We start from the raw sequence: 25,634 nt of genomic DNA on the forward strand, positions 1-25,634 counted from the left end.
GAAAAGAGTCTGAAAAGAATAGATATGTGTCTGTGTATAATGGTGAACTTTGCTGTGCACCTGAAACTATCACAACATTGTAAATTATATGCCCATAAAAACAACCCCCCCCCCAAATTGAAAAGGGTATGTATCTTCATTAAAAACTACTTTATTGCTCAAAAACGCCCACCATCATCTGGGCTTTCAGCAAGTAATACTCTTTTCTCAGTAGTCACAGCAAAGGTCGCTGGTCACAGATCTCCGTCATAAATATAAATATAAAATGAAGACGTTTGAAATATTGCACGAATTATCAAAATGTGGACACAGAGACAGGAAGTGAGCAAATGCCTTGCTGGTACAATGACACCAGTAGCCGTGCTGGGCGCAGGGCTGCCGGCAACCTTGGGTTTGCAGAGACCTCAGTATCTGCCAAGTGCAGTAGCATGCGGGCTGCCGGCGGGGATTCTGGTTACAATCCCTTTAACACACAATATCTTTGGGATGTTGCCATGTGCCTGTAAGCGGACAGGATCCTTCTTGGGCTCTGGCTCGGGAGGGAGGGTGGCTCCGCTGTGAAATGGGGAGCAAGCACGTCTTGAGTTGTGCTTCCTCTTATGGCGGGTCCCTTTGTGGGGCCGACAAAGGTTAAAGGCCTCTTTCAGCCGGCTCTCCCCTGCTGTAAAGTCACAATAACCCCATCGCCTCCTTCAGAGCGCTGTTCTGGAGGTTGAATGAGGTCCTGCAGCTGGTCCCCGGGAGCCACTGCAGGGGTATCCGGATTTATCACTGTCATTGTCACCGCCCTCTCTGTAATCGTTAACCCTGGCTCTCCACCCACCTGGAACCCCTGTCCTCGATGCGGGGGCTCCGTGGTGTGTCGGAACCATCACGGCACTCAGTCGTGTCTCAGCCGTTCTCCTGCCGTGGGATCCTGGGCTTATTTCTTGGCCTCACACAGAGCAGGTTCTGGAACAAACTGGAGTGTCCTCTTGATCTTTATCTCTGATAGGACAGTCTGATAAGTGGGATCGGAGGTCCCATTGAATGAATTCCTCCTTTGGTGATTGCAGCATATGGAGGTTCCCGGGCTAGGGGTGGAATCAGAGCTGCAGCTGCCAGCCTACACCACCGCCACGGCAACGCCAGATCCAAGCCGCATCTTCAACCTACACTGCAGGTTGCAACAATGCTGCATCCTTGGAGTTCCCGTTGTGGCTCAGTGGTTAACGAATCCGACTGGGAACCATGAGGTTGTGGGTTCGATCCCTGGCCTTGCTTAGTGGGTTAAAGATGTGGCGTTGCCGTGAGCTGTGGTGTAGGTTGCAGACGTGGCTCGGATCTGGCATTGCTGTGGCTCTGGCCGGCGGCTACAGCTCTGATTGGACCCCTAGCCTGGGAACCTCCATATGCCGCGGGAACAGCCCTAGCACAGGCAACAAGCCAAAAATCAAAACAAACAAACAAAAAAACCAATGCTGCATCCTTAACCCAGTGAGCAAGGCCGGGAATTGAACTCGCATCTTCACGGACTCTAGTCGGGTTCTTAACCCACTGAGCCACAGTTGGAACTCCAAGGTTCCAATCTTTTCTTCAGTCCGAGGCTCTCTTTCTGCTCAGGCACTAATCCTTGTCCGTCAGGAAATGCATTTCTGTGTCCTCCGGGCTCCACCTTGGCTGGCATGCGGCCACCCGGTTCCCCGCGCCTGGTGCTGTGAGCAAGGCCCCCACAGCCCAATCCGTGTACCGCCTCAGTGAGAGGCGCTTGCAGAGGGAGCCAACCTTATCTCTTCAGTAAAAATTAATTACTTAAAAATGGTCTTAATTAACAGCAATGCGGCTGACTTCAGTGTAAATTAATGTGGTGGCACCGCTTTCCTAAAGGCCTTGCACGGCCGTTCCCATATCCTGCCTAATCTTTGCATTTTAATCATCTTCCCCAGGCCCATCTTCTTCTTCTCCTGGCTTGGGCAGTGTTAATGGCATTTTAAACGTCCCTGGCTCTGTGACTTCCCTCATTCCGATGAAACCTCGGTCCATAAGTTAACATCCCTTTAAAAGACACCCCGTGAATAAAACGGTGTCCTCTTTCATTGCGAAGTCCCTGCATCACACCAGGGATTCCGTGTCTTTCTGTTGAACTACCGTCACCCTGACAGCAGGGCAGGGCTGGGTGGGGGTGGGGAATCCAGAACCCTCGGCTCTGGTTCCCCTCGTCCCCTGTTTAACCTGTTAGCCGATCCTGTTGGGTGTCCCCGCACGTGGTTGTCACCTCGCTTCTTCCTCTGTTCCCTGGTGTCCTCGGGCCTGGATGGCCTTTCCATTTATCCCTTCCCATCGCCAGTCCCCAACCCCCTGCAGGCCCAGAGCAGGAAACGGACTCGTCTGCGGCCCCAGGGCTGTTAATGGGAGCCAGGGGCAGAGAGGGCCCCTGCGTGGGCCTCTTTCATCCTACCAAAGGACACTGATAGACTGTGGGGTTTCATTCCATTTTTTTGTACGTCTCTGTGTGTGTCTTTTTAGGGCCAAACCTGCGGCCTAAGGAGGTTCCCAGGCTAGGGGTCGAATCGGAGCTGTAACCCCCCGGCCTACGCCAGAGCCACAGCAACACGGGATCCGAGCCGCATCTGCGACCTACACCACAGCTCACGGCATTGCTGGATCCTTAACCCACTGAGCAAGGCCAGGGACCAAACCCGCAACCTCATGGTTCCTAGTCGGATTCGTTAACCACTGTGCCACGACGGGAACTCTATTCCACTTTTTTAAGGCCTCCCTTCTGTATCTTTAGAACTTGAAGTGGAAAGATGGCGTTGCTGGACGACCCAGAGACGTACTGGCTCATGTAGTAAAAACTCTAGTTTCCCCTCTTGGTGGGAAAGGAAGAAGGTGACTGCGGTGTATGGTCTTAGGGAGAGGGCGAGTTTCCTGCGACCCCCAGGGACCACCTTCTGGACCTGGCTGTGGCTCTGTGGCCAGACACAGAAGGCTCCGCCCTCTGCTATCCTGTTTCTTTGTGGCCTGTCTCGGTGGAGCGGGTGGACCTTTTTGCATGCGTGGTGACATGCCAGGGCGGGGCACCAGCCTGCTGGCAGGAACACTGGGCTCTTAGCAGATGGTGTTGAGTCTGGACCTTTGCAGGCTTCTCTAATCTGAGCGTGAGGGGAAGGGCTCTGCAAGTCTCGAGGTGGTGCAGGCCTAAATCGGTCGGCAGGTGATGGAGGCCTTGATGGCCAGGCCAGAAAGCCTCCTGGTCCGGCCGGTTTCATTCTCCTGCCACTTACATGTGATGCTTTCTGGCACAGACCAGGCGGTGGGTGACACAGTGCAGCAGAATGAGGAATCTCTACCTGACGGGTCTCAGACCACGTTGTCTCCGCGGAAGGGGGTGCTGGGAGGTACTGGACGGGGGCTGTTGCCAGGGTCCACGGCTCAGGTTGGGGAGCAGGTCCGTGTGTTTGGTGTCCCAGCCGAGGCTGGAATCCTTTGAGATCTTCCGGGAACATTGAGGATCTTGGGCTCAGGCCTGGGAAGATCTGGTCCAGAGAGCTTCCTCAGCCGGCCCTTCGTCCCGGCAGCGGGGCTGACTCCCTTACTCATTTTGTTCTTCGTAACCACTGGATCGAGACCATCCACCTTCCAGAAACCACCCTTGTCATTTGCACAGTTCAGCAGCTGGCGGCGTGCGCAGTGCACACCTGTCCACACTGTCTCATACCTGAGCGTTTGCATCACCGGAAACAGAAACCCCACACCTGCTGGCCGTCCGTGCCCCCTGTTGCTGCGACTGGCTGTCTCTGTGGAGTTGACGCTTCTGGATATTGTATATGAATTGATTCAGACAGCATATGACCTTTGGCGACTGGCTCTTTTCGTAGAATGCTTTTAAGGCCCGTGGGGGCATGTATCAGAACTTCATCCCTTTCCATGGCTGAGTAATCGATATTCCACCAGGTGGATATGCCCCAGTTTGTTTTTCCATTCATCAGCTGATGGACATTTGGGCTGTTTCCACATGTTGACACTGATGGATGAAGCTGCCATGAATATGTGTGTACAGGTTTTCAGGTGGACATATGTTTTCCCAGGAATGAAATTATTGAGCCACATGGTAAATCCGTTCAGCCCTTGGAGGACTTGTTCTGTTTTCCAAAGCCACTGTCTCAGGTGATGCTTTTTCCAGCCTGTGGTAGGGCCCCTGTTTCTCTCCATTCTTTCTCACACATCACAGTTGTCCCATCTTTCGTTGGGTTTTCTTTTTAGGGCCGCACCTGCGGCATTGGGGAGTTCCCAGGCTAGGGATCGAATCGGAGCTGCAGCTGATGCCTGCGCCACAGCCACAGCCAGGCCAGATCCAAGCCATGTCTGTGATCTGTGCTGATGCTTGTGGCAACACTGGATCCCTGACCTACTGAGCGAGGCCACGCATCGAATCTGCATCCTGATGGAAAGCTGCTGAGCTGCAGTGGGAACTCCCTGTTGCCCATTTGTTCATGGGCGCCACCAGAGTGTAGGGGGACCGATGGGTGTCTCATTGAGATCTCGACGTGCACATCCCTAGTGACTAATGATGGAGCATCTGTCTTCAGTCCCTTTCAGAGCCACCTGTCCGTGCTGAATGGCATTCTCCTGCTCTTCAACTCCCCCACCAACAGGGACTCATTACACCCAGTGTGGTCTCTTTATATTTCTTTCAAGGGAGGAAGAGCTAGAGTTCCAAACCAGTTGCCAGTGTGGCACGACTTTGAAGTCTCCAGATTTTTTTCTTTTCTAAGCAAAATTCCGGATGTTTTGTCATTCTAAGCTATAATAATTATTTGGTGAATTACAGTAGGCTCTAAAAATAATTTCTAAATTATTGCTGAATAAACTAAGTACTTCCTGGCTCCCTGCTCTACACCCCGCTTTCAGAAACATGTATCTCTTCTGTCCCTGGGCACCTGCGTCCGGAGAAGGTCCTTTGTTATATTAGAATTTCTCCCTGTGTGACTTCAGCTCACTTGTTAGCTCAGGCCCTACCCTGAGTGTATGGAACGAGCCAGATCCAGTCTTCGCAGAGTTGCTGTTGAGCCCTGTGTCCCTAGACTACTGAACACCAAGGGATGGTGGGAGAGGTGCCATGGGGAGGGGCTGTGGGCACTGTCATCTGCTTGACTCCGAGTGGCATGTCTTTCTTCTTCTCTTTTTTTGGGGGGGGTTGGGGGGCTGCCCTGTGGCATATGGAGTTCCCGGGTGAGAGATCAGATCTGAGCTGTAGCTGCAACCTAGGCTTCAGGTGTGGCACCGCCAGATATTTAACCCACTATGCTGGGCCAGGGGTCGAACCTGCGTCTCGTTGCTCCCAAGATGCCGCTGATCCCATTGTGCTACCGGCGGAGCTCCAGCATGTTTTTCTTCTAAATCCACTCATCTCAGATTTTTTTCTCACGCCTCGAATGCCTGGGAAAACTCCCCCACATTCATAGCTTGGTCGATGCCCTTTGGGAAAGGTGGGTGTTTCTTTCTGAAAAGGATAGGTCTGAGCTGGGGGGCGGGGGCGGTGGGGGCGTTCCCTTTGTCCGCTGACCTTTCCTGTCTCTCTAGTTCCTCCAGGACACCTTGGATGCGCTCTTCAACATCATGATGGAGAACTCGGAGAGCGAGACCTTCGATACCCTGGTGTTTGATGCTCTGGTGAGAGGCTTTGACCTTGCATCACGCGGACATTCAGGTGTCCTTTCGTGCTGCAGCCTTGACGGGCGGGGGTGGGGTCCCGCACAGGAACCTCGACAGCGTGTTCAGTTGTAAACCCAAGCAGAGCCGCTGCATCGAGAGCTGGAGAGGTTTCTTTCAGTGCAACACTGTCGTTAGGCAAATGTCACTTCTCGGGGAAGACGAGGTAAAGTGGCCTACCAACGTCTGTCTGAAAATGTTAGCGCTCCCTGTGAACGCAGGGGGGGTGCAAGTGATGCACATGAAGATTCAAACATGGTTTGCATTTCCTGTGCTCACGAACATATTAATTTAACAGGTATTTATCATTGGACTCATCGCTGATAGAAAATTTCAGCATTTTAATCCGGTTTTGGAAACCTACATTAAGAAGCACTTCAGCGCGACCCTAGCCTACACGTAAGTTCTTTTTTGTTGTTTTCAAAGCCGTTCTTCTTTTGCTGTGTTATTGTCAGTCTTTTCCACTTTTGCCTGTGATTCCGTATTTCCCTTCCCCAATCTGTGAATTTACTGGGATAGTTGTGATTATTGTTTCCGTCTTAACAGACCTGACATTTCGGCTGACGGAGATGGGTGATAAATGAGAGGATTCTGGGGCACCCTCTTGTTTTCCTCCACGTCTCTGTCTTTGCAAATGCTCAGTTTCTTTGTGATGAAACCGACGTATAGATGCAGAGGCCCGTTGTTCCACAGCTTCCTCAAGGGTGTCCCATGAAGGAATAAATGCATGTGGTCCTGTTTTGAGATGATTGGTGATTCAGTGTGAATAAAATTTGGTGGTGTACTGTTTGATGTATCTTATTGCCCTGTTTTGTTTTGTTTTGTTTTTGACTTTGCTTGGCCCCTTGTATTTCTATATGCATTTTTTATTTTATTTTATTTGTCTTTCTTTTTTTTTTTAAGGGCTGCACCCAAGGCATATGGAGGTTCCCAGGCTCGGGGTCGAATCGGAGCTGTAGCTGCCGGCCTACACCACAGCCACAGCAACGCCAGATCCGAGCCGAGTTCGCGACACCCAGTTAATAAAACTGTGTCCTCTTTCATTGCAAAGTCCCTGTATCACATCAGGAATTACTTGTGTTTCTGTTGATTACACCATAGCTCACAGCAATGCCAGATCTTTCACCCACTGATGAGACCCCTGTCTGGGTCTGGACCAGGTCAGGGATCGAACCTGCGTCCTCATGGATGCTAGTCAGATTTGTTTCCGCTGAGCCACGACAGACCCCTCTCTTATTTAAAGGCACCTTTAAAGAGTGCCTTTCCTTTGCTTTCAGGAGCTATGGCTCTAACTTGGATTCTTTTTTTTTTTTTTTGTCTTTTTGTTTTTTTCCAGGGCCGCACCTTGGCATACCCAGGCTAGGGGTCTAATCAGAGCTATAGCCGCCAGCCTACGTAAGAGCCACAGCAACCCAGGATCTGGGCCACATCTGCGACCTACACCACAGCTTATGGCAACGCCAGAACCTTAACCCACTGAGCGAGGCCGGGGATCAAACCCGCAACCTCATGGTTCCTAGTCAGATTTGTTAACCACTGAGCCATGATGGGAACTCCTAACTTGGATTCTTACTGCAGACCCAGCTGCACTCCACCTGTCCCCACGTCCCCATACAAGTGCCGGTGGGTCTTGTGGGACACGGAGGGGAATGTGTGGAGCCTGGTGTTGATGCCACAGCCCTGGCGCCTGGCTGCCTGGGCCTGGGTCACCACCCTCTGTCACATGCAAGTTTACGTTGCCTAACGTCTCAGAGCGTCAGCCTTCTCATCTCTAAAACCGCATGATGGTAGGGGGTTCTTGAGAATTTTAATGAGTTATTACATGTCAGGTGTTTGGAATAATCCCTGGCACTCAAAAAGCTAAGCACTAGTTAGGTGTCGTTATTACCAGAACTATAAGGGCGAGTTCCTCATTCTGTCACAATGGGATTGATGGGCGTTTACTCAGACTTTTTATCGTGGGAGTTGTGGTGAGAAAGAACGCTGTCATTTCTTCAAGAACCTTCCAAGAGTTCTCCTTAGAGCCAGGACATTGAGTCGGAGCTCCTGTCAGGGTCTGGACCAGACTTAGGTCCAGACCCGTTGTCCTTGGCTATGGGACCTCCAGGTCCCCTGTCCTATCGCTGCTTCTCTCAGGTCTGCTTGAGTCATGATTCCTGCCAGGCGGCGGGGGGAGCCCCGAGCGGGCGGGGAGCTGCGCTGTCCTCGCGCACACAGGACAAGCTGCCACAAGCTGGTGCTGGCTTGCTGATGAATGCTTGTTGAAAACATTGTGTTCTTCCATCCATGGGGAGGCCCAGCTCCTCTGTGCTCCGGACAGTTGCTTACAGACCGGGAGGAGGGCTAATCAGGTGGCACCATCTCGCTGGAGCAACTGGAACAGCCCCCAGAACGGAGCCCGAGCAGAGTTTATGGACGTGGCCTCTGTGTTGCTCTGGATGTGTCGCTTTGACCATTCTCCTTTATTGAAACGTGGCCGGACAGCTTTTCTCAGATTAGATTTCGTGGTTGTATTTCAGGAAATCAGAGCAGCGAATAACGTCTCTGTGTGCTTTGCACATCTTCCTGTTGGCATCTTTCTTCTTGTGCCGTCGGGGGAAGAATGCCACCCTTATTCTCAAAACTTGGAAGAAAACCAACATCAGGCAGCTTTTGGCAAGTTGCTCAACGGGAGACACAAAAACTAGCATTTTAGGGAGTTCCCTGGTGGCCTTGTGGTCAAAGGTTCTGGTACTGTCACTGCAGCGGCTCAGGTCACTGCTGTGGCGAGGGTTCGATCCCTGGCCCGGGCATTTCTGCGTGCTGTGAGTGTGGCCAAAACAACCACCACAATAACCACACAAGAGCGCATGAAGAGCTGCCGTTTTATTGTTAAGTTACGATGGGACTGAGCTGAGAATCAGAACCCTCTCCTTCCGTCTCTGTCATCGGCTGCAGAGGACATTTTAGTTTCGGGAAATAAGTATTCTTGTCATGGTTTGATAAACCAGCCACCCCAAGTGCTTCTTCACTTTGAATCTGAGGATTTTCGCCTTGAAATACCAAAGGAGATAACTGGGATTCCCACAGTTCGAACCTAATCTCAGGACGTGCTTTCTGAGCTAAGGAAGTGCTTTCTCTGGCCCAGGGCACATTCTGGTAGCAAGTGTAGCAAGTGTTGCCACAGCGAGGCCCCCACCCCTCCCCGTCCCCCTCCCGGAAGCCTTGGCTGGCAGGGGCTCAGGTTAGACTCCTCCAGGTCGTTTCTTTACCTCTTGCCTTTGACACATGTTGCGACCTGTAGTTTTCCTTCACGAAGAAGTCCGAGAGGCGGTGTGACAGACGACCGCAGGTGATGGCCGGTACTTCTCAGCCCTCTGGCTCTCAGGGCGGGTGCTTCCCCGCGTGGGTAGTTCACGGATCAGAGGGACCTGTGCTGGTCCACGCAGGAAGGATGGCAGGCATCAGCTTCGAGGGCAGTTCTTCCAGAAAACCAGGTGGACAGCCTCCTTCTGTCCACAGCGTGGCCCTTCCCAGAGCTGGATCTGGCCTCCCTCGCTGGACCGAGACCCGTGGGACCTGCCCCACTCACTCAGTGCCCAGGCCTGGGGTCTTTCTGCAGTGACAGCTGGCCTGGCTCACAAGGGTTCGGGTCTTTTGACTTCCACGTGTACTTTCTGGTTCTAACTCATTCTCTTTGCATATCTTTCCTTCTTATTTCAAAGGATCTGTTAGAAGAATTTCCCGAGTATATTTCTATGGAGTGTCTGTCTATTCCTTGGGATGTCACATGGTTTAAGAGGAAAGGACGTGCGGCCCCATCAGTTTGGGAAAATAAGTTAAAGCCAGTGAAGCATCTTTTATGCCAGGACTGGAGAGGTTCTGTCGTGACTTGAGAGTCATCACAAGACACGTATATGGGGTGACACTGTGCCCCGCCTCGGCCAGCATCGCAGCCTGTGGGAAGTGGCGGGGTGCTCCTCTGAGAGCCTCTTTACTTCTGAAGCCTGGTCTGTGCTAGAAAGGACTTTCATGGAGCTCCTGTTGTGCCTCAGTGGGTTGAGAACCCGACCTAGTGTCCATGAGGATGTGGGTTCAATCCCTGGCCTCCCTGTGGGTTAAGGATCCTGTGTTGCTGTGGCTGTGGTGTAGGCCGGCAGCTGTATCTCCATTTTGACCCCTAGCCTGGAAACCTCCATATGCCACGGGTGCAGCCCTGAAAAGTTCAGAAGAAAAGAAACGAATTCACATCGCCTCAGCCCCCCAAAACCTTCTTGGTGTGCTTTATCCGTCAAAGAGTTACGCTAAGGACTGTTTCATGGTCAACCACAGCCACGTTGCCATTGCTTTGACGAGCGTCTTGTAACCAGCTTGAGTCACAAGCAGGTGCAGGCTGGCTCACAGCTTAACCAGAACCGCTGCCAGTACCCTAGTGGGTGCTTCTTCTTATTTTTTTAATTGAAGTAAAGTTGATTTACCATGTTGCGTCCTTTTCGGGTGATTCACTTACACCTGCGTATAGATCCACGTTTTCAGATTCGTTCCCCCTATAGGCTCTTCTCAAACATTGCTGTCATCCCCTGGGCTCTACAGTAGGTCCTCGTTGGGTATTTCTGTCCAGGAGTGTGTATATCTTAATCCCAAACTTCGGATTCACCTTCCCCTCCCTTTGTTACGCCTAAGTGTGTTGTCTACATGTGTGGGTCTATGTCTGTTTTGTAAATGAGTTTGTCTGTCTCGTGTTTTTAAATTTCACATATAAGCGATCCATGCTATTTGTCTCTGGCTTTCTTCACTTGGTATGATAATCTCTAGGTCCATCTAGCAGGTTATTTTTATGATGGTGATAAATATTTATAAGCCACAGGGAATTTTCGTTGCTGACATAGGAAGTTGGGGAGTGGAGCAGTTTGGTTCAGGGGCTAACCTTGCTGGTCGTTGTCATACAGGATTTACACAGGCTGCTCATGTTTTGAAAGTTCCAGTGCTGGCCCAGTACACTCACAGCTGAAAGTATATCCAAGTTAATGGAATCGTGCTTTTATGATTGAGAAGGCACCGTTTGAAGGGTCATCAATGTGTGACTAATGAACCATGATTATTAGTTGATGGGCCAGGAGTGGTAGAAATTGCGCAAGTTTGGGCAGAATTAAAAATGGATTACCACCATACTGCCTCTGTCATTTGAAAATAATAATACATGCCCAATGGAAAAACAATGTGCGTTTAAAAAGTACATTTAGCTATAAAGAAAATCCCTTCAATTTTGTTAGGTAGCCTTGGGGAAAGCTCGTTCCCCTACCCAATCCTGGGCTTCTCCATCTGTCAGTGAGGGATAAAACCCGACACTGGCCTTTATGATGTTGCTCTGAAGAGTAAATGACACAATGCCTTTAAACGCTTAGAAAAGCATCGAACATTTAATAAGGGCTTGTTACATGCTCAGCTCTCACTCCTCTGAGAGTTATTTTATGGTTCACTTTCAATCTGTTGAGAATACATTTCACGAACACGCGTATACTGATAAGCGTGAACCAACCTAAAAACAACTGGGCGTTTCTGTCCCAGGTGAGACATTAGACACTGTGGTTTTCTGAACGTGCTCATTTGGGTTTTCCATCGTGACCAGGAAGCTGACCAAAGTGCTAAGGAGCTATGTGGACAATGCGGAGAAGCCGGGCATCAGTGACCAGCTGTACAAAGCCATGAAGGCCCTGGAGTACATCTTCAAGTTCATTGTGCGCTCCCGGATCCTGTTCAATCAGTAGGTATCCGCGTGCTGGCTCTGCGGGCACACGTAGCCCACCTTGCCCTCCTGTCTTTTTCCTTCTCTGTTCCCCTTGCTTCCGAGCATGACACGGTGGGACCAAGGAGCAATCCCAGGCTGGGGTGGCCCAGGCTCAACGTCACACAGCCCCCTGCAGTGAAACACAGACACCAGGTTTGAGTCGACAGCCCTGCCTCCGAGTGTGAAAGGTGTGCCTAGGAGTTAAACATGGTCCCCTGAACCTGTTCACCATTCTTCTTCTTTTTTTTTTTTTTGTCTTCTTAGGGCCGCATCTGCTGCATGTGGAGGTTCCCAGGCTAGGGGTCCAATCGGAGCCACAGCTGCCAGCCTACACTACAGCCACAGCAACGCAGGATCTGGAGCCTTGTCTGCAACCTACACCACAGCTCACGGCAACACTGGATCCTTAACCCACTGAGCAAGGCCAGGGATCGAACCTGCATCCTCCTGGATATTAGCTGGGTTCATTAATCACTGAGCCACAACGGGAACTCCTTGTTCACAGTTCTTCAGAGGCAGTGCGGAGCCAACACCAAGGCTTCTGACGTTCTTTTCAATATGGCTTATAGAGAAGAAAGGCCTCCGAGAGCAAACCCAAATAAAACAAATGAGCAGCAACCACAACAAGCCAGAACCCAGTTAAGTTAGCTCATGTGGGAAGAGCTTGGGGCATCCTCACTTTTTCTTTCAACTAGAAGAGCGTGTTGTTTCTAGAGCTTCCCACACGCAAAGCTGCCCAATGAGTGGACACCCAGGGTTTTATCTTGGTCACGGGTTTCTCAGACGCTCTGGATGAATTTATGAACCGTCCTTTGAACTTAAAGTGGATTGGGGGGAGTTCCCGTTGTGGAACCTGAGCCAGAGCAGTGACCCAAGTCACAGGCATGACAGTGCCGAATCCGTTAGCAGGTGCTGAGGCCACCGGGGAACTCCTGGATAGATGGGAATCTTGATGTGGTTGAAGCTTTTTCTGCTTTCAGGGCCAGTGCTGTTGATGGTTTTCTCACTGTCAAGGTGTGAAAGATGACCCAGAAAACCAGATTTGGTTTTTGTGCACTTTATCTTACTTTTCAATAAAATTAATTCTATATTGGAGTTCCCTCTGTGGTGTGGTGGTTAAGAATCCCACTGCAGTGGCTCAGGTCTCGGTGAGTCACAGGTTCGATCCTCGCCCCAGTGCAGCGGGTTGAAGGATCTGGCCTTGCTGCAGTCTGGTGTAGCTCACAGCTTCAGCTCCGATTCAGTCCCTGGCCTGGGAATTTCCATGTCCCATGGGTGCGACCGTTAAAAAAATAATAATAAAATAAAACTAATTCTATAAAAATGAACTTCTTGGCACCCCTGATATTGCTTTTCTATTTTCCCCCACTACTTTTAATTTTTTATTTTAATTTTTTTTTGGTCTTTTTAGGGCTCATGGCATGTAGAAGTTCCTAGGCTAGGGGTCTCATCAGACTTGCAGCTGCTGGTCTACACCACAGCTGCAGCAACACCAAATCCGAGCCTTGTCTGTGACCTACACCACAACTCACAGCAACACCGGATCCATAATCCACCGATCGAGGCCAGGGATTGAACCTGTGTCCTCATGGGTATAAGCTGGGCTTGTTCCCGCTGAGCCACGATGGTACCTCTCCCCACTAATTTTAAATCTTTGATTACTCTGAAACAGAATCCCCACTAACGTGAGAGGATGAACTTGAAAGAACAGTCCCGGTGACACAGATTGTGTCCTGTGCTTGAGAACATTTTAACCTTGTACAGTTTGTGACCACCATGACGCTGGGTCCGGGCTTTGCTGCTGCCCGTCTCCCTTCCAAACACACGGCTGGTGTTCCTTTTCAGAGATTAATCATCCAGAGAAGTGGGCATTGGTGGACCGTGTGTTCCTGCTATTGTTGTAAATTCGATAATCTGTTACAAAATAATGCTGCTTAGAAAAGATTGGGGTCACCCAAGGGGACCAGTGTCTGAATTATTTCTCTCTGACCCTCCTGAATCTCTTGCAACCTCAAAACAGAAATGCCATGAGATCTTGGAATCATGGTCCATAAATGTTACTGAGTTTATTGATCTTAAGATATTAGGAATCCGATGGGCTCCATGTTACAGAAAAACCCAGCTTAACGGGGCTGAGCCAGCTGAGGTTCACTTTTTTCCCCACACAATGTGGAGCCCAGAGAGTCCCGAGCTTGTGCACCTGGTCTCTGCTTACTTATCCCAGGCCCTCCTCTCCTTTTATCCTCCTGCCCCACCATCCTGAGCGGTCTGTCTCTCTCTCATGGCTCCAAAGTGGCTCCTGCCCCTCCTGTCGTCAGGCCTGCATTCCAGGCAGCAGAGAAGGGAAAGTGAGGGGCAAACAGCTCTTCCAATAACTCTCCTTTTAAAGAGCTGCCCCACTGCCTGCAAGATGCCATGTGCTTCCGTCTCACTGGCCAGAACGATGTCCCCTGACCACCCTAGTTGCAGGGAGGTTGGAAAGGGGTTCCCGGTGCTTTCAACAAAATCAGATTTCTTTTGGTAAAGCAGTAAAGGGGCAGTGTGTTTTGGATGGGCAATGAACATTCTCTTTCTCATACTTCTAAGCAAGAATTTCTGTTACTGGGCCGCTAAGCGCATCCCGTATTTATTCCGGGTTAGTAAACCCCATTTCATCAGGCCCCTTTCAGCCTTTCTCCACCCCTGGCCTGGGGGTCGATCCCCTGTCTCCAGTGTGTCTTTGACTTGAAGTCACTGGAGTCCTAAGGGATCCACAGCTGGGATTCAGTCAGACTGTGTTACCCAGAAATGGAGTGAACTACTCAGCAGACCCTTGTCTGTGACTCAGGAAATGTATTCTGTTTGGCATCCTTAGCTGTGCCTTAGTCTGGGGTTTTGCAGCATGGTAACCCCGGCGCCAGCCTTTGTCCTGGAGTGGGAGGAGCCAGGTCTGAGCCCTGAGCCTCTTTGCTTGGAGAACCTGTTTGTTGAGAGCGGACTGTCCACGCCCGTCCGTCTGCGGTGCAGCGGAAACAAACCCAACTAATATCCATGGGGATCCGATTCCAGGCCTTGCTCAGTGGGTCGGGGATCCAGCGTTGCCATGAGCTGTGGTACAGGTCACAGGTGCATCTCGATTTGACCCCTAGCCTGGGAACTTCCATATGCCATGGGTGTGGCCCTAAAAAGCACAACAAAAACAAAAGCAAAAACCAGACCATCCAAGACAACAAGTGCAAAAAGGGCAGAAGACAGGTCGCAGCAATTGCCAGAAGGAAGGCATTAGCTTTTTCTCTGAATGTTTCTTAAATGTGTCTCTTGGCCACCTTTCCAATTCTTTTTCTTGCAGCATATGGAAGTTCCTAGGCCAGGCATCAAATCTGAGCCGCAGCTGTGACCTACACCGGCTCCTTTAACCCACTGCGTCTGACTGGGGAGCAGATCTGCACCCGGGGCCGTTGCAGTCAGATCCTTAACCCATGCACCACAGCAGGAACTCCACCTTTTCAATTCTCAAGGGCAGAGAAGGACATAAGTTCCCCCTGGAAACATAGCAGTTGTAGCCACATTGTGTAGATATGATAGCGAAACTGACAGCACTAAGGGCCTGAGGCCAGCCAGAACACAGACTGGGACTCGAACCCATGTGCCAGGACTCGAACCCGACCTAAACCCAGATTGGGACTTAAATCCAAGTTTCAAATTAGAGTCACTCCCCCGTGTCTGGACTCACCGAGGTTCAGCTTCTTCACGTCTCCGCGCAGAAGGAATTCAGTGAGAGACAAGGTGATAGGCGAGAAATAGATTTATTAGGATAGGACGCTTGTGAGAGATGCAGGCGGGCAGGCACAAAGCTCTGCCCTGAGGATCTGGTTTTATCATCGAGGGGAGTGGGTGTTGGAAAAGCCCGCCTCTTCCTTTCTGGGAGCAGTAGCTGCTCCTTAGCGTCCCCATGAGGCCTGTATTCAAATCCGCTGAAAGGTGGTCCCCAAACTCTTGCCCTTGGTCTGACTATGAATGCAGGCCTCATCCCATCCCCACCCAACGACCTGAGGCCATTCTCAAGGCTCCATTCGGGAAGCAAGGCTACCTTGTTCTGATGGCTTTTTTGAGCCATGTATTTACTTACAGAGATCTCCCAGTGTCCCCTGCGTTTCCCTGTTATCTGTGGTCCTTTATTGGGACGTATAAAAATACCTGTGCTTACTCCTTCCCTGTCAATAGAATTTCTTAAATATTAATCTTCAGTCTGAAATTGCTGAGAAGAATCCATGGCAGGAAAAAAACGTCCTGACCTTAAAATGATGACGACAGGGTTAAAGCCTCTTGGTCACATTTTGTCCCTGCCCCACCCCTCAGGCCCAGGTTCCATTTCTGTAGATCTTCAGATGTCTAATCACAGGCATTAGATTTAGATGAAATAATGGTCCTGTTTTGTTTCGGCGGCTTAAGAAAAAGCCACATCCTATGTCCTGCACAGATGTCTGGGATGTTGGATTCCTAACAAGTTCTAAGCAGCCCTGATGCCTTGTTTTTTTTCAGAGGTGGGGGGGGAATCACATTCACCCTCTCATTTTCTTACCTGCAACGCATCTATTACTTTGGGAGAAAAACAATTGTGCTCACAGCTGGAATTGACAGGGGTGTTTTTCTTTTTGCAGTGGGAATAAACTTTTAAGGTCTCTTTTCTTCTCTCAAACCCACGTGCTCTGATTTTCTATAATGTAGCTTTGTAAAATTCCACAATCATTGATAGTAATTATTCTTCCAAAGAAGGAAGAGGTGAAACTTTGGGGATGAAGATTTTGAAATGTCTCATTACAGTGCTCTTTTTCTCACTATGCAAATCCACTCTTTTTGTTTTGTTTAGAAGGCTCATTTTGTTTTCAAATGGGAACAGCAGTTTTGCAACTCTGGTCCAAAGCATTTGGTTCTTGGGGAATCCACGGGAAGACTCCTGACCGCCGAGGGCACTTCTCCGCTGGTTTTGTTTGTCTTTGTTTTCCGTGTGGGCGGATCACATTAACTGGAAAGCCAGAAAACAGACACAGCCTGCACCAGACCTTCTGAATCCAATCACGAAAGCTAGTTATTGCTGTGTTCTTCTTCTGTCTTTCTGGTGCTTTGTCAAATGTTTGCCTGTCACCCGGTGTGAGCTTTGTGAATAATTAGCCATTGATCATGAAAGTGTTGTTGCCGATCTGTCATTCTGTTACCGTTTCCTGGGTCACAAAGATAGAATGTAGCTAACAGAGAGATATGCAGTCCTTCCTTGTTAATGAATGCTTCTAACATTTAACTAGAGCAAAGCAGGCTAAATAGGTTTGTTTATCTTCTGATACCCCTCTGAGCTACTTCCTCTCACTCCTCCTTCCACCTCAAGTGGACCGGACAAGGGACTCTTGGTTTATTTGATAAAACCAAGAAGATGAGACTCCAGAGACCTTCCTTTTATCACAAGTGCTTCAGAGTGCTTGCTGGAAAATACTAACCGGTGATATGTTTGAAATATGGTGGCTGGCAGCAGAGAAACTAATAATTATATTTTTTTTCTCGAGGGATTCTCCATAGAGGTTTTTTTTTTTTTTAATAATGGTTTTTATTTTTTCCGTTATAGCTGGTTTACAGTGTTCTGGCAATTTTCTATTGTACAGCAAGGTGACCCAGTCACACATACAAGTATACAATTTTGCTCACATTATAAGTGACTAGATATAGTTCCCAGTGCCATGCAGCAGGATCTCATTGCTTATCCACTGCAAAGGCAATAGGTTGCATCTATCAACCCCAGATCCCCAGTCCATCCTACTCCCTCCCCCTCCCGCTTGGCAACCACAAGTCTGTTCTCCAAGTCCATGATTTTCTTCCATAGAGTTTAAAGTCTAAGAAAGACTCATTCCTTATACCTTAGAGATCCTGAAGCTGTGTTATTGGAGGCATGCAGGTTTAGAACTGTGATCTCTTTTTTGGTGGATTTACTCCTTAATATTAAAAGATTCCCTTTATCTTTTGGTTAGTATTTTCATGGAATATTATTTCCCATTCTTTTACTTTCAACCTTTCTTTGTCCTTAGAATATGTCTCATATACAGCATAAAGCTGTATTTTTATTTCATCCAGTCTGAAAATTCTTGTAATTCGGTAGTTAGCTCATTTGCATATAATGTAAGTAATATATTGGGTTTACATCTGCTAACTTGCTATTAATTTCCTCTTTCACCTATGTGTATTATGTTTCCCTTTTCCTGCTTTTTTTTGCCGTCTTTTGTTCCAACCAAAATTTCCCTTTATCATCCTATTTTCTCTTCTTAACATGTTAGTTAACATTCTCTCACTGGTCTCTTAATGATGAGCCTCCAGATGACACCATTCTTGTTTGCCTTATTATAGAGTAATTCAAATTAATATTTTTTTTTCCATTTCCCTGATTATACTTGATATAGTTAGAAAGGTGACCCCTTTAACTCCATTTACTTTCTCTTCTTCTTTGGTGTGATTATTGTCATGCATTTCACATCTACATATATCTTAAACCCCAGAAGACATGACTGTTACTATTTTGTATAGTTAGTGTGTCCATTCAGTCTGTTTTGTAGTTATCATTGTTTATCCAGCTTTCTTTCAGTTTTATTACTCTATAGGATAATTTTCCATCATCCCAAAGATCTTCGTGTAGAATTTCTTTTAGTATAAGTCTGTTGCAGGCTTTATTTGTATGAAAATCATTGATTTCATCTTTGCTTTTAAGGGATATTTTTATTTAATGTAGAATTCTAGATTGGCAGTCATTTTCTTCTTCCAGATGTTATTCTGTTCTCTTTTGGTTTCCATCATTTCTGGTGAGAAGTCAGCTTTCCAACTTATTGTTGCATCTTTGAAAGTAATGACGTCTTTAAAAGTTTTTTTTCTCCAGGTACATTTAATGTTTCTCTTTTTCTGCAGTTATGAGCCGTTTCACTATGGATTGTGTATGAATGCTTTGCTTTTTATATATCCTACATTGGATTTTCAGAGCTTCTTGAATTTTGGATTTGATGTCTTTATTCATTTTGCTAAATTCATGGCCATTTTCTAGTCTAATGTTGCATTTGCCACACTGTAGTTCTCATTTTCTTCTGTAATTTCAATTACATGTATATTAGATTTCTTTATTGTGCCCTACATAATCTCTAACACACTTTCCTGTATTTTCTGTGCCTCTGCTTATTTTCCTGCTAATTGACTTCCATTTCACTGATTCTGTCTTTAACTCTGTCTAATCCAATTTAACCCATATGATGAATTCTTTTTTTTTTTTGGTTTTTTTTTTTAGGGCCACACCTGTGGCATATGGATGTTCCCAGGCTAGGGGTCCAGTCAGAGCTGTAGCTGCCAGCTGCCAGCCTATGCCATAGCCACATCTGTGACCTACACTACAGCTCATGGCAATACTGGATCATTAACCCACTGAACAAGGCCAGGGATTGAACCCACAGGCTAGTTGGGTTCTCTAACCATTAAGCTAAGATGGGAACTCCCCATATAATGAATTCTTAATTTTTTTTTTTTCGTATTTTTGCGTTTTCTAGGGCCACTCCCATGGCATATGGAGGTTCCCAGGCTAGGGGTCTAATTGGAGCTGTATCTGCCAGCCTACGCCAGAGCCACAGCAACACCAGATCTGAGCCGTGTCTTTGACTTACACCACGGCTCACGGCAATGCCGTATTCTCAACCCACTGAGCAAGGCCAGGGATCAAACCTGAAACCTCATGGTTCCTAGTCAGATTCATTAGCTACTGAGACATGATAGGAACTCCCATGAATTCTTAATTTTAAATATTAGGTTTGTGTTTTAGAATTTTCATTCGATTCTTTTTTTGATAGAGTCATTGCTGTAGTAGAATTTTTTTTATCTTACCTTCTGTTTTCTCCCTCTGTTTTCCATTTTTCTACGTTTTCCTTCTTTTTCTTTCTGTTTTACAGTATAATACTTTTAGTCCTTTTGACATTCTTGTTACAGGATGTAACTACTTTTGCTAACTGCAATATCTTGATCACCTGTGGCTCTTTCTATTGTCTTTTCTTCTTTGTTGGTCACAGGTATTTGTTTTGCTTTGATTAGTAGTTTTGTTTGCGTGCAGGACTGTGAACATGTAAAGCTGTTCCCAGATGACGTGACCTTTCGGAGATGATGCATGCGCAGTGTCCCCTTTTGGGTGGAGGGTGTGGTCTTGGACTCTTCCTCTACAGAGGCTGTAGCGAGTCAAGGCTGGGTGTAGCCTTGGTAAACCTCAGTTTTATATGATTTTCCTCTGGTTCCCCAGGGATTTCAACTGAGAGTCTGCACTGTTATCTGGGGCCCTGCTTCCTGAAATTTCCCAAACTCTATTCATTATCTCTTGAGACTGATAAAAACTCCACTCTGCTTTACAGATGTTCTTATTTTTGTGTGTTCAGTCCCCTACCCCAAGGAGCCTTAGGAACCGGCAAATATAGTGGGAAGGGGTTGGGTGACTACACACTTGAAGCCCCCACAGATGTGCACACCCATCAATCAAACCTTGCTCCTTGTGACCTGAAAGCAGGAGTTCATGACTCCATAATTGTAATTGTTTGGTAGGCTGTTTCCACGACCCCCCATTTGAATACCCTTTTACAAAACAGATTCACAAGTTGCAGTTTCCCACTTGAGGCAGATTTTTTTTTTTTTAACAATGGAGCTCATTTAAATATAAGATTACCTCTAGGGTAATTAATTATCACCTCGTTTACAAAATTTTCCATTGTACACAAGTTTTCAGGTATGGTATACTTTTAATTAGGCAGAAAACCAGTCTGTATTAATAAAACATGTGTGCTGCTGCATTTTAAAATGCAAATGTATTGCTTTTCAGTTAACGCAGTGACTTGAAGTAACTGTTAATAAATAATTTATAGATGAAACTTATTAACAATTAGCAACACGTATTTGCATATGTGTTGCAATGTATAACTTCATTATTATCCATTATTTGAATATGCTCTGTCTCTTGCATATTTTCCTGGAACCACCAGTTATGTTATGAAAGAATTTGTGTAGTATCAATACTCTGAAATCAAGTAATTTTGAGTTGACTATGATGGTGTCATTTTCAAATCATTCTAAGATCATGTTAAATTTAGTCAGTTGTCTTTGTGATTGTCACTTATATGACAGTATGAGTTTAAAAACCACTGGCAGGATATACACCAATGTATTAGCTATGTGCTCTCAATGGTGGAGAGATAAATTTGGATTTCTCCATCCTGTTTTCCTCTCTTCCCCTCCCTCCCTCCCTTTTTGTACATTTCTGCACTTTGCACGTGGGTAGAATGTATTGTGTTACGATGCAAAAGGCAATAAATAGGATGATTAAAACCAGCTTGTTCTGCCTGAAGCCAGCACAGCCTATCTCCGTAGCTGAGTGGTCCAGATTCAGCCTCCTTCCAAGTCATCTCCCTGGTTCCATGGACGTTGAGGATGTTCCCTCCCAGTCTCACTTGGCACCCAGGCAGCACCTTCCGTGTCTGTAGGCACAGGAATGGGAAGTGGCGATGTGCTGTGTGCCGCGCCCTCAGATCCCTGTCTTCCTTTGCAGGCTCTATGAAAACAAAGGAGAGGCCGATTTCGTGGAGTCCCTGGTGCAGCTGTTCCGATCCATCAGCGACATGATGAGCAGCGTGTCCGACCAGACGGTCCGGGTGAAGGTAGGCCCTGGGGTGCAGCAGCGCCGACCACGAGCAGGGCCCGCTGTTAGACGCAGGGCTTCCTGCGAGCCGAGAGGAGCTGGGGCTGCATATCCTGTGAGGCCAGGGCTTGAGCAGAAGGCCCAGGAGGGGCTTGGCAGGGACTCGATCACGGCCCTCATGGTGGAAGTCTTTCGCTTTCTCTGTAGCTGCACGTAAATGCTCTTAGCTGCACATTGCTCTTAGCTCCTCGGGCCGGAGAGGTTCTTGCTGTCCTTTACGGAAGGACGGGGAGGTGGATGAGAATGATGGTTTCACTCGTCAGGGTACCTCAGTATCTGAACTGCTGTGGGGGGCGGAGGCTGTCGCTGCCTCGGGCATCAGTCAGCCCTCAGGCTAAGCTGTGCGGGTGGTGATACCTCTCCGTCCTTCCGCGAGTCTCCGGCTTGTGCAGCAGAGCAGGCGGGGCGCCAACCTTGCCGTGGTCCTGCAGTTCTCACTGCCTTCCGGTCCTTTGGGAGAAGATGCCTTCATCTCAGGCAGGGTCTGAGGGGTCTTCAGGACCTGCCCCGCATGGAAGGGCCAAGAGGCGGGGGTGGGGAGGGCCCTCCCGAGCAGCCCCAGGACCCACCCTCTGTCCGCATCCCTGTTCTGGGCATTGCGACGTGGCTGACTTACTGCAGAAGCTGTGCAACTTGCAGTCTGCCGCCCATGCCAGTTCTTCCAAAGGACGAGAATCTTCCAAGTGATTAACTTGCAGCCTTCACTCCACGGCGCGTTGCAGCTGCTCCTCTTCCTGCTTTCCTCTTTGAATGTTCTTTCATGGTATCATTTCAGACAACGTCTTTATGGCTTTGTCTTAAGAATGTGTGGGCAGGAGTTCCCGCTGTGCTGCAGTGGGATTGGGGACTGTCTGGAGGTCTGGGATGCAGGTTCAGTCCCCAGCCCTGCACCTTGGGTAAAAGGATCTGGCAGTGCTGCAGCAGCATAGGTCGAAGCTGCCGCTTGGATCTGGTCCTTGGCTGGGGAACTCCATATGCTGTAGGTTAGCCCCCCCAACCACCGGCCTCCCCCCCCCCCCAAAAAAAAATTGGGAGAAAGTGATTTCCCAGCTTTTAAGTCTGGAACAAAGATGTGTGTGTGCTGAGATGTGTCGCAGGGCGCTGCGACCGGGGGAAGTGTTGTAGCTGAACAGCAGCTGTACTAAATCGCCATGGCCTCCTTTCATCTCAGAGGTGCTGCGGCCGTCTGGGGGAGCCGTGAGCTTCTTCGCTGTCTGAGCCTTTCTGTAGATCTGGTGATCCACAGAGAAAGCTAGGTGGCATGTATTTTAAAGTGTTGGCTTAATTATTTGGGCAGCGTGTTGCCCAAAGCTGCCTTATTGTTCTGGGGTTAAAATTCACAGCACATTCGGTGCATTTCCTCCTAAATCCTGTGGCATTTCAGAACAACAGACGCCAGGAGGCTAAGAATAGGTACAAATTACAGGATGTTTTCAGCGCAGAAGTATTTTCAGATGTCTAAATATGCTCCTCGGTTATTACCTCCGACGGGGCCTGGCTTGCGGCGCCCACCTGCCGCGTGTGACGCGGCCTTGGGCGGCCTTCCTTCGGTGGGCGTTTCCTTATGACACTTGAGTGAATTCACTGACGTGCGTGCCTTGATGCAGACCCTACGTGTGCAAGGCGGAGGACTGAGTGTTCTTTGAAATGTGCCCCCTTGCTGCTGAGCTTGTATTTCATTCTTTCACAAGAGGTGCTTTCTCAACATCGGACCTTCAAGGATTCCCATCCGGGACCCGGTTTTTGCGTATTTTAACTTCTTAAGTCTTGTTCTGTTGCAGTGGAAACAGCATTGCCTGTCATCCTCCACAGAGGAAATATGAACAAGACTGGCTTTTCTTAGGGGTTAGATGTTGGTTCCCAGGGGTGCCCCTTTTGGATTTTGGAGGTGATCTCTGTGCCCGGTCTTGTGAGTCTTGGGGTCCCTGCCTTCCTGGTGTTGTCCTGGGTGACGTGAGGGCGTTGTGGGGCGGGGGTGGCTGCTGTGTACACTCTGCTGTCACCTTCTCAGAACTGAAGCCACCGCTTACCCATGCCGTGGGTTTGAGCCAGCATTTTATGCCTCAGTGAAGGGAGAGGCAAGAGGAGTTGCAGACAGGGATGAACTGCAGGATGAGCGTGGCGTCCGAGCAGACTCTTCAGCAGTGCTCCCTTCCCTGTGCCCCAGAGTTTTTACCAGGGTCATTGGATTTGAGGGGGCACACCCGTGGGAACATACTTGGGGGAGGGAACCACAGCCAGTGTGTGGGCGCTGCCCTCTTTCCCTCCTCTGCCAGGTGGCCTCGGCTTGCCCCCCTACTTCTGGATCTTGCTCTGGAGCCCCCGTGTGATTCCGGAGACAGACTCCCCATTGCATTGCTTTATGGTCCCTCACTTGACGCCCCCCCAATCTCAGAGCTGCTGCCAACGTCTTTACAACTTTTTAAAGACGTTGTAGTGAAGTACAGTTGCTTTGCCGGGTTGGGATAATTTCTGTGTACCGCACAGTGACGCGTCTGGCCTCTTGCAGGTTCTTCTCCCACACAGACGCGGGGTAGAGTGCTCTGTGCTAGACAGCAGGTCCCCTCTGGCCAGTCTTTCCATGTACTGCATTGTGTATATGCCAACCGCGAACGCCCAGTCCATCCCTCCTCCCGCCACCTGGACCCTTAAAAACATCTTTTTAGTTGTGGTAAATAATCTGAAAATGTATCACTTGAGCCGTTTTTAAGAGCACAGCTCTGTGGCATAAAGCACACTCACAGTGATGTGAGACCATGGCCACCTCCAGCTCCGGGTCTCTTCTTCTCTTTTCTTTTTTTGATGGAGCCTGTGGCTTGCGGACGTTCCCAGGCAGGGATCGAACCTACGCCACAGCAACGACAATGCCAGGTCCTTACCCTGCTAGGCCACCAGGGAACTCCCATCTCCAGAACTCTTTTCACTTCCCCAAACAGAAACTCTGTTCCCAGTTCCGTCCTCCCCTCATCCCGGCCCCCGACAGTCACCATGCTGCTTTTTGTCTCTGGGAATTCAACGGTGTTCCTCGTGGCAGTAGAATCCTACAGGATTTGTCCTTTTGTGACCAGCTTCTTTGACTTAGCACCTTGTCCTCGAGGTGCATCCATACTGTAGCCTGTGTCAGAATTTCCTGTCTTTTGGAGGCAGAGTTGTACTTCATTGCATGTATTCACCAGATTTTGTTATTTATGCACCTGTGGATGGAAGCTTGGGTTCTTTGTACCTTTTGGCCTTTATAACCTTTGTGAATGATGCCGCTGTGATGCCGCTGTGATGCCGCTTGGGTTCTTTGTACCTTTTGGCCTTTATAACCTTTGTGAATGATGCCGCTGTGAACATAAGTGTACAAACCACGAGCCCCACCCAGCCCTGCTTTCACTTCTTTTGGGTCCACACCAGATGCGGAAAGCCTGGGTCATATGTTTAATTTTTTCTTACTCATTTTATGACCGTACTTGCGGCATGTGGAAGCTCCCAGGCTAGTTGTCGAATCAACGTGGCTGCTGCCGGCCTGTGTCACAGCCACAGCAGTGCCAGATCTGAGCCGCATCTGTGGCCTATGCTGGATTCCTTTTTTTTTTTTTTTAATTTTAATTTTTTAAATTTTGTGTTTTTTAAATTATTTTCCCAATACAATTTTTTTTTCCTGCTGTACAGCATGGTGACCCAATTACACATGCATGTACACATTCTGTTTTCGCACATTCTCATGCTCCATCATAAGTGACTAGACTTAGTTCCCAGTGCTACACAGCAGGATCTCATTGCTAATCCATTCCAAAGGCAAGAGTTTGTATCTGTTAACCCCAAGCTCCCCAACCACCCCACTCCCTCCCCCTCCCCCTTGGCAACCACAAGTCTATTCTCCAAGTCCATGAGTTTCTTTTCTGTGGAAAGGTTCATTTGTGCCTTATATTAGATTCCAGATATGTGATATCATATGGTATTTGTCTTTCTCTTTTTGACTTACTTCACTCAGGATGAGAGTCTATAGTTCCATCCATGTTGCTGCAGATGGCATTATTTTGTTCTTTTTTATGGCTGAGTAGTATTCCACTGTGTTTATATACCACATCTTCCTAATCCAGTCATCTGTTGGTGGACATTTGGGTTGTTTCCATGTCTTGGCTGTTGTGAATAGAGCTGCAATGAACATGCAGGTGCATGTATCTTTTTTAAGGAAAGTTTTGTCCAGAAATATGCCCAGGAGTGGAATAGCTGGGTCCTATGGTAGTTCTGTGTATAGATTTCATACTATTCTCCATAGTGGTTGTACCAACTTACATTCCCACCAACAGCGCAGGAGGGTTCCCTTTTCTCCACACCCCCTCCTATGCTGGATTATTAGCCCACTGAGTGAGGCCAGGGATTGAACCCGCATCCTCATAGAAACTATGCTGGGTCCTTAACCTGCTGGGCCACAATGGGAACTCCAGACATTTAATT

The 25,634-nt window shown here is 48.4% G+C and overlaps 1 protein-coding gene across 2 annotated transcripts in view; it reads left to right on the forward strand.

The window, feature by feature from the left end:
* DOCK1 (dedicator of cytokinesis 1) overlaps positions 1-25,634 on the forward strand; it is a 535,081-nt gene that overhangs the window by 114,286 nt on the left and 395,161 nt on the right. For both annotated transcript variants that reach the window (XM_047760279.1, XM_047760280.1), the window contains exons 20-23: positions 5,566-5,655; positions 5,993-6,093; positions 11,303-11,437; positions 21,039-21,147. In XM_047760279.1, coding sequence (XP_047616235.1) covers positions 5,566-5,655; positions 5,993-6,093; positions 11,303-11,437; positions 21,039-21,147 — 435 coding nt within the window. The remainder of the gene's footprint in view (positions 1-5,565; positions 5,656-5,992; positions 6,094-11,302; positions 11,438-21,038; positions 21,148-25,634) is intronic.

Source organism: Phacochoerus africanus, chromosome 15 (genome assembly GCF_016906955.1).
Source record: "Phacochoerus africanus isolate WHEZ1 chromosome 15, ROS_Pafr_v1, whole genome shotgun sequence".
NCBI classification, from domain to species: domain Eukaryota; kingdom Metazoa; phylum Chordata; class Mammalia; order Artiodactyla; family Suidae; genus Phacochoerus; species Phacochoerus africanus.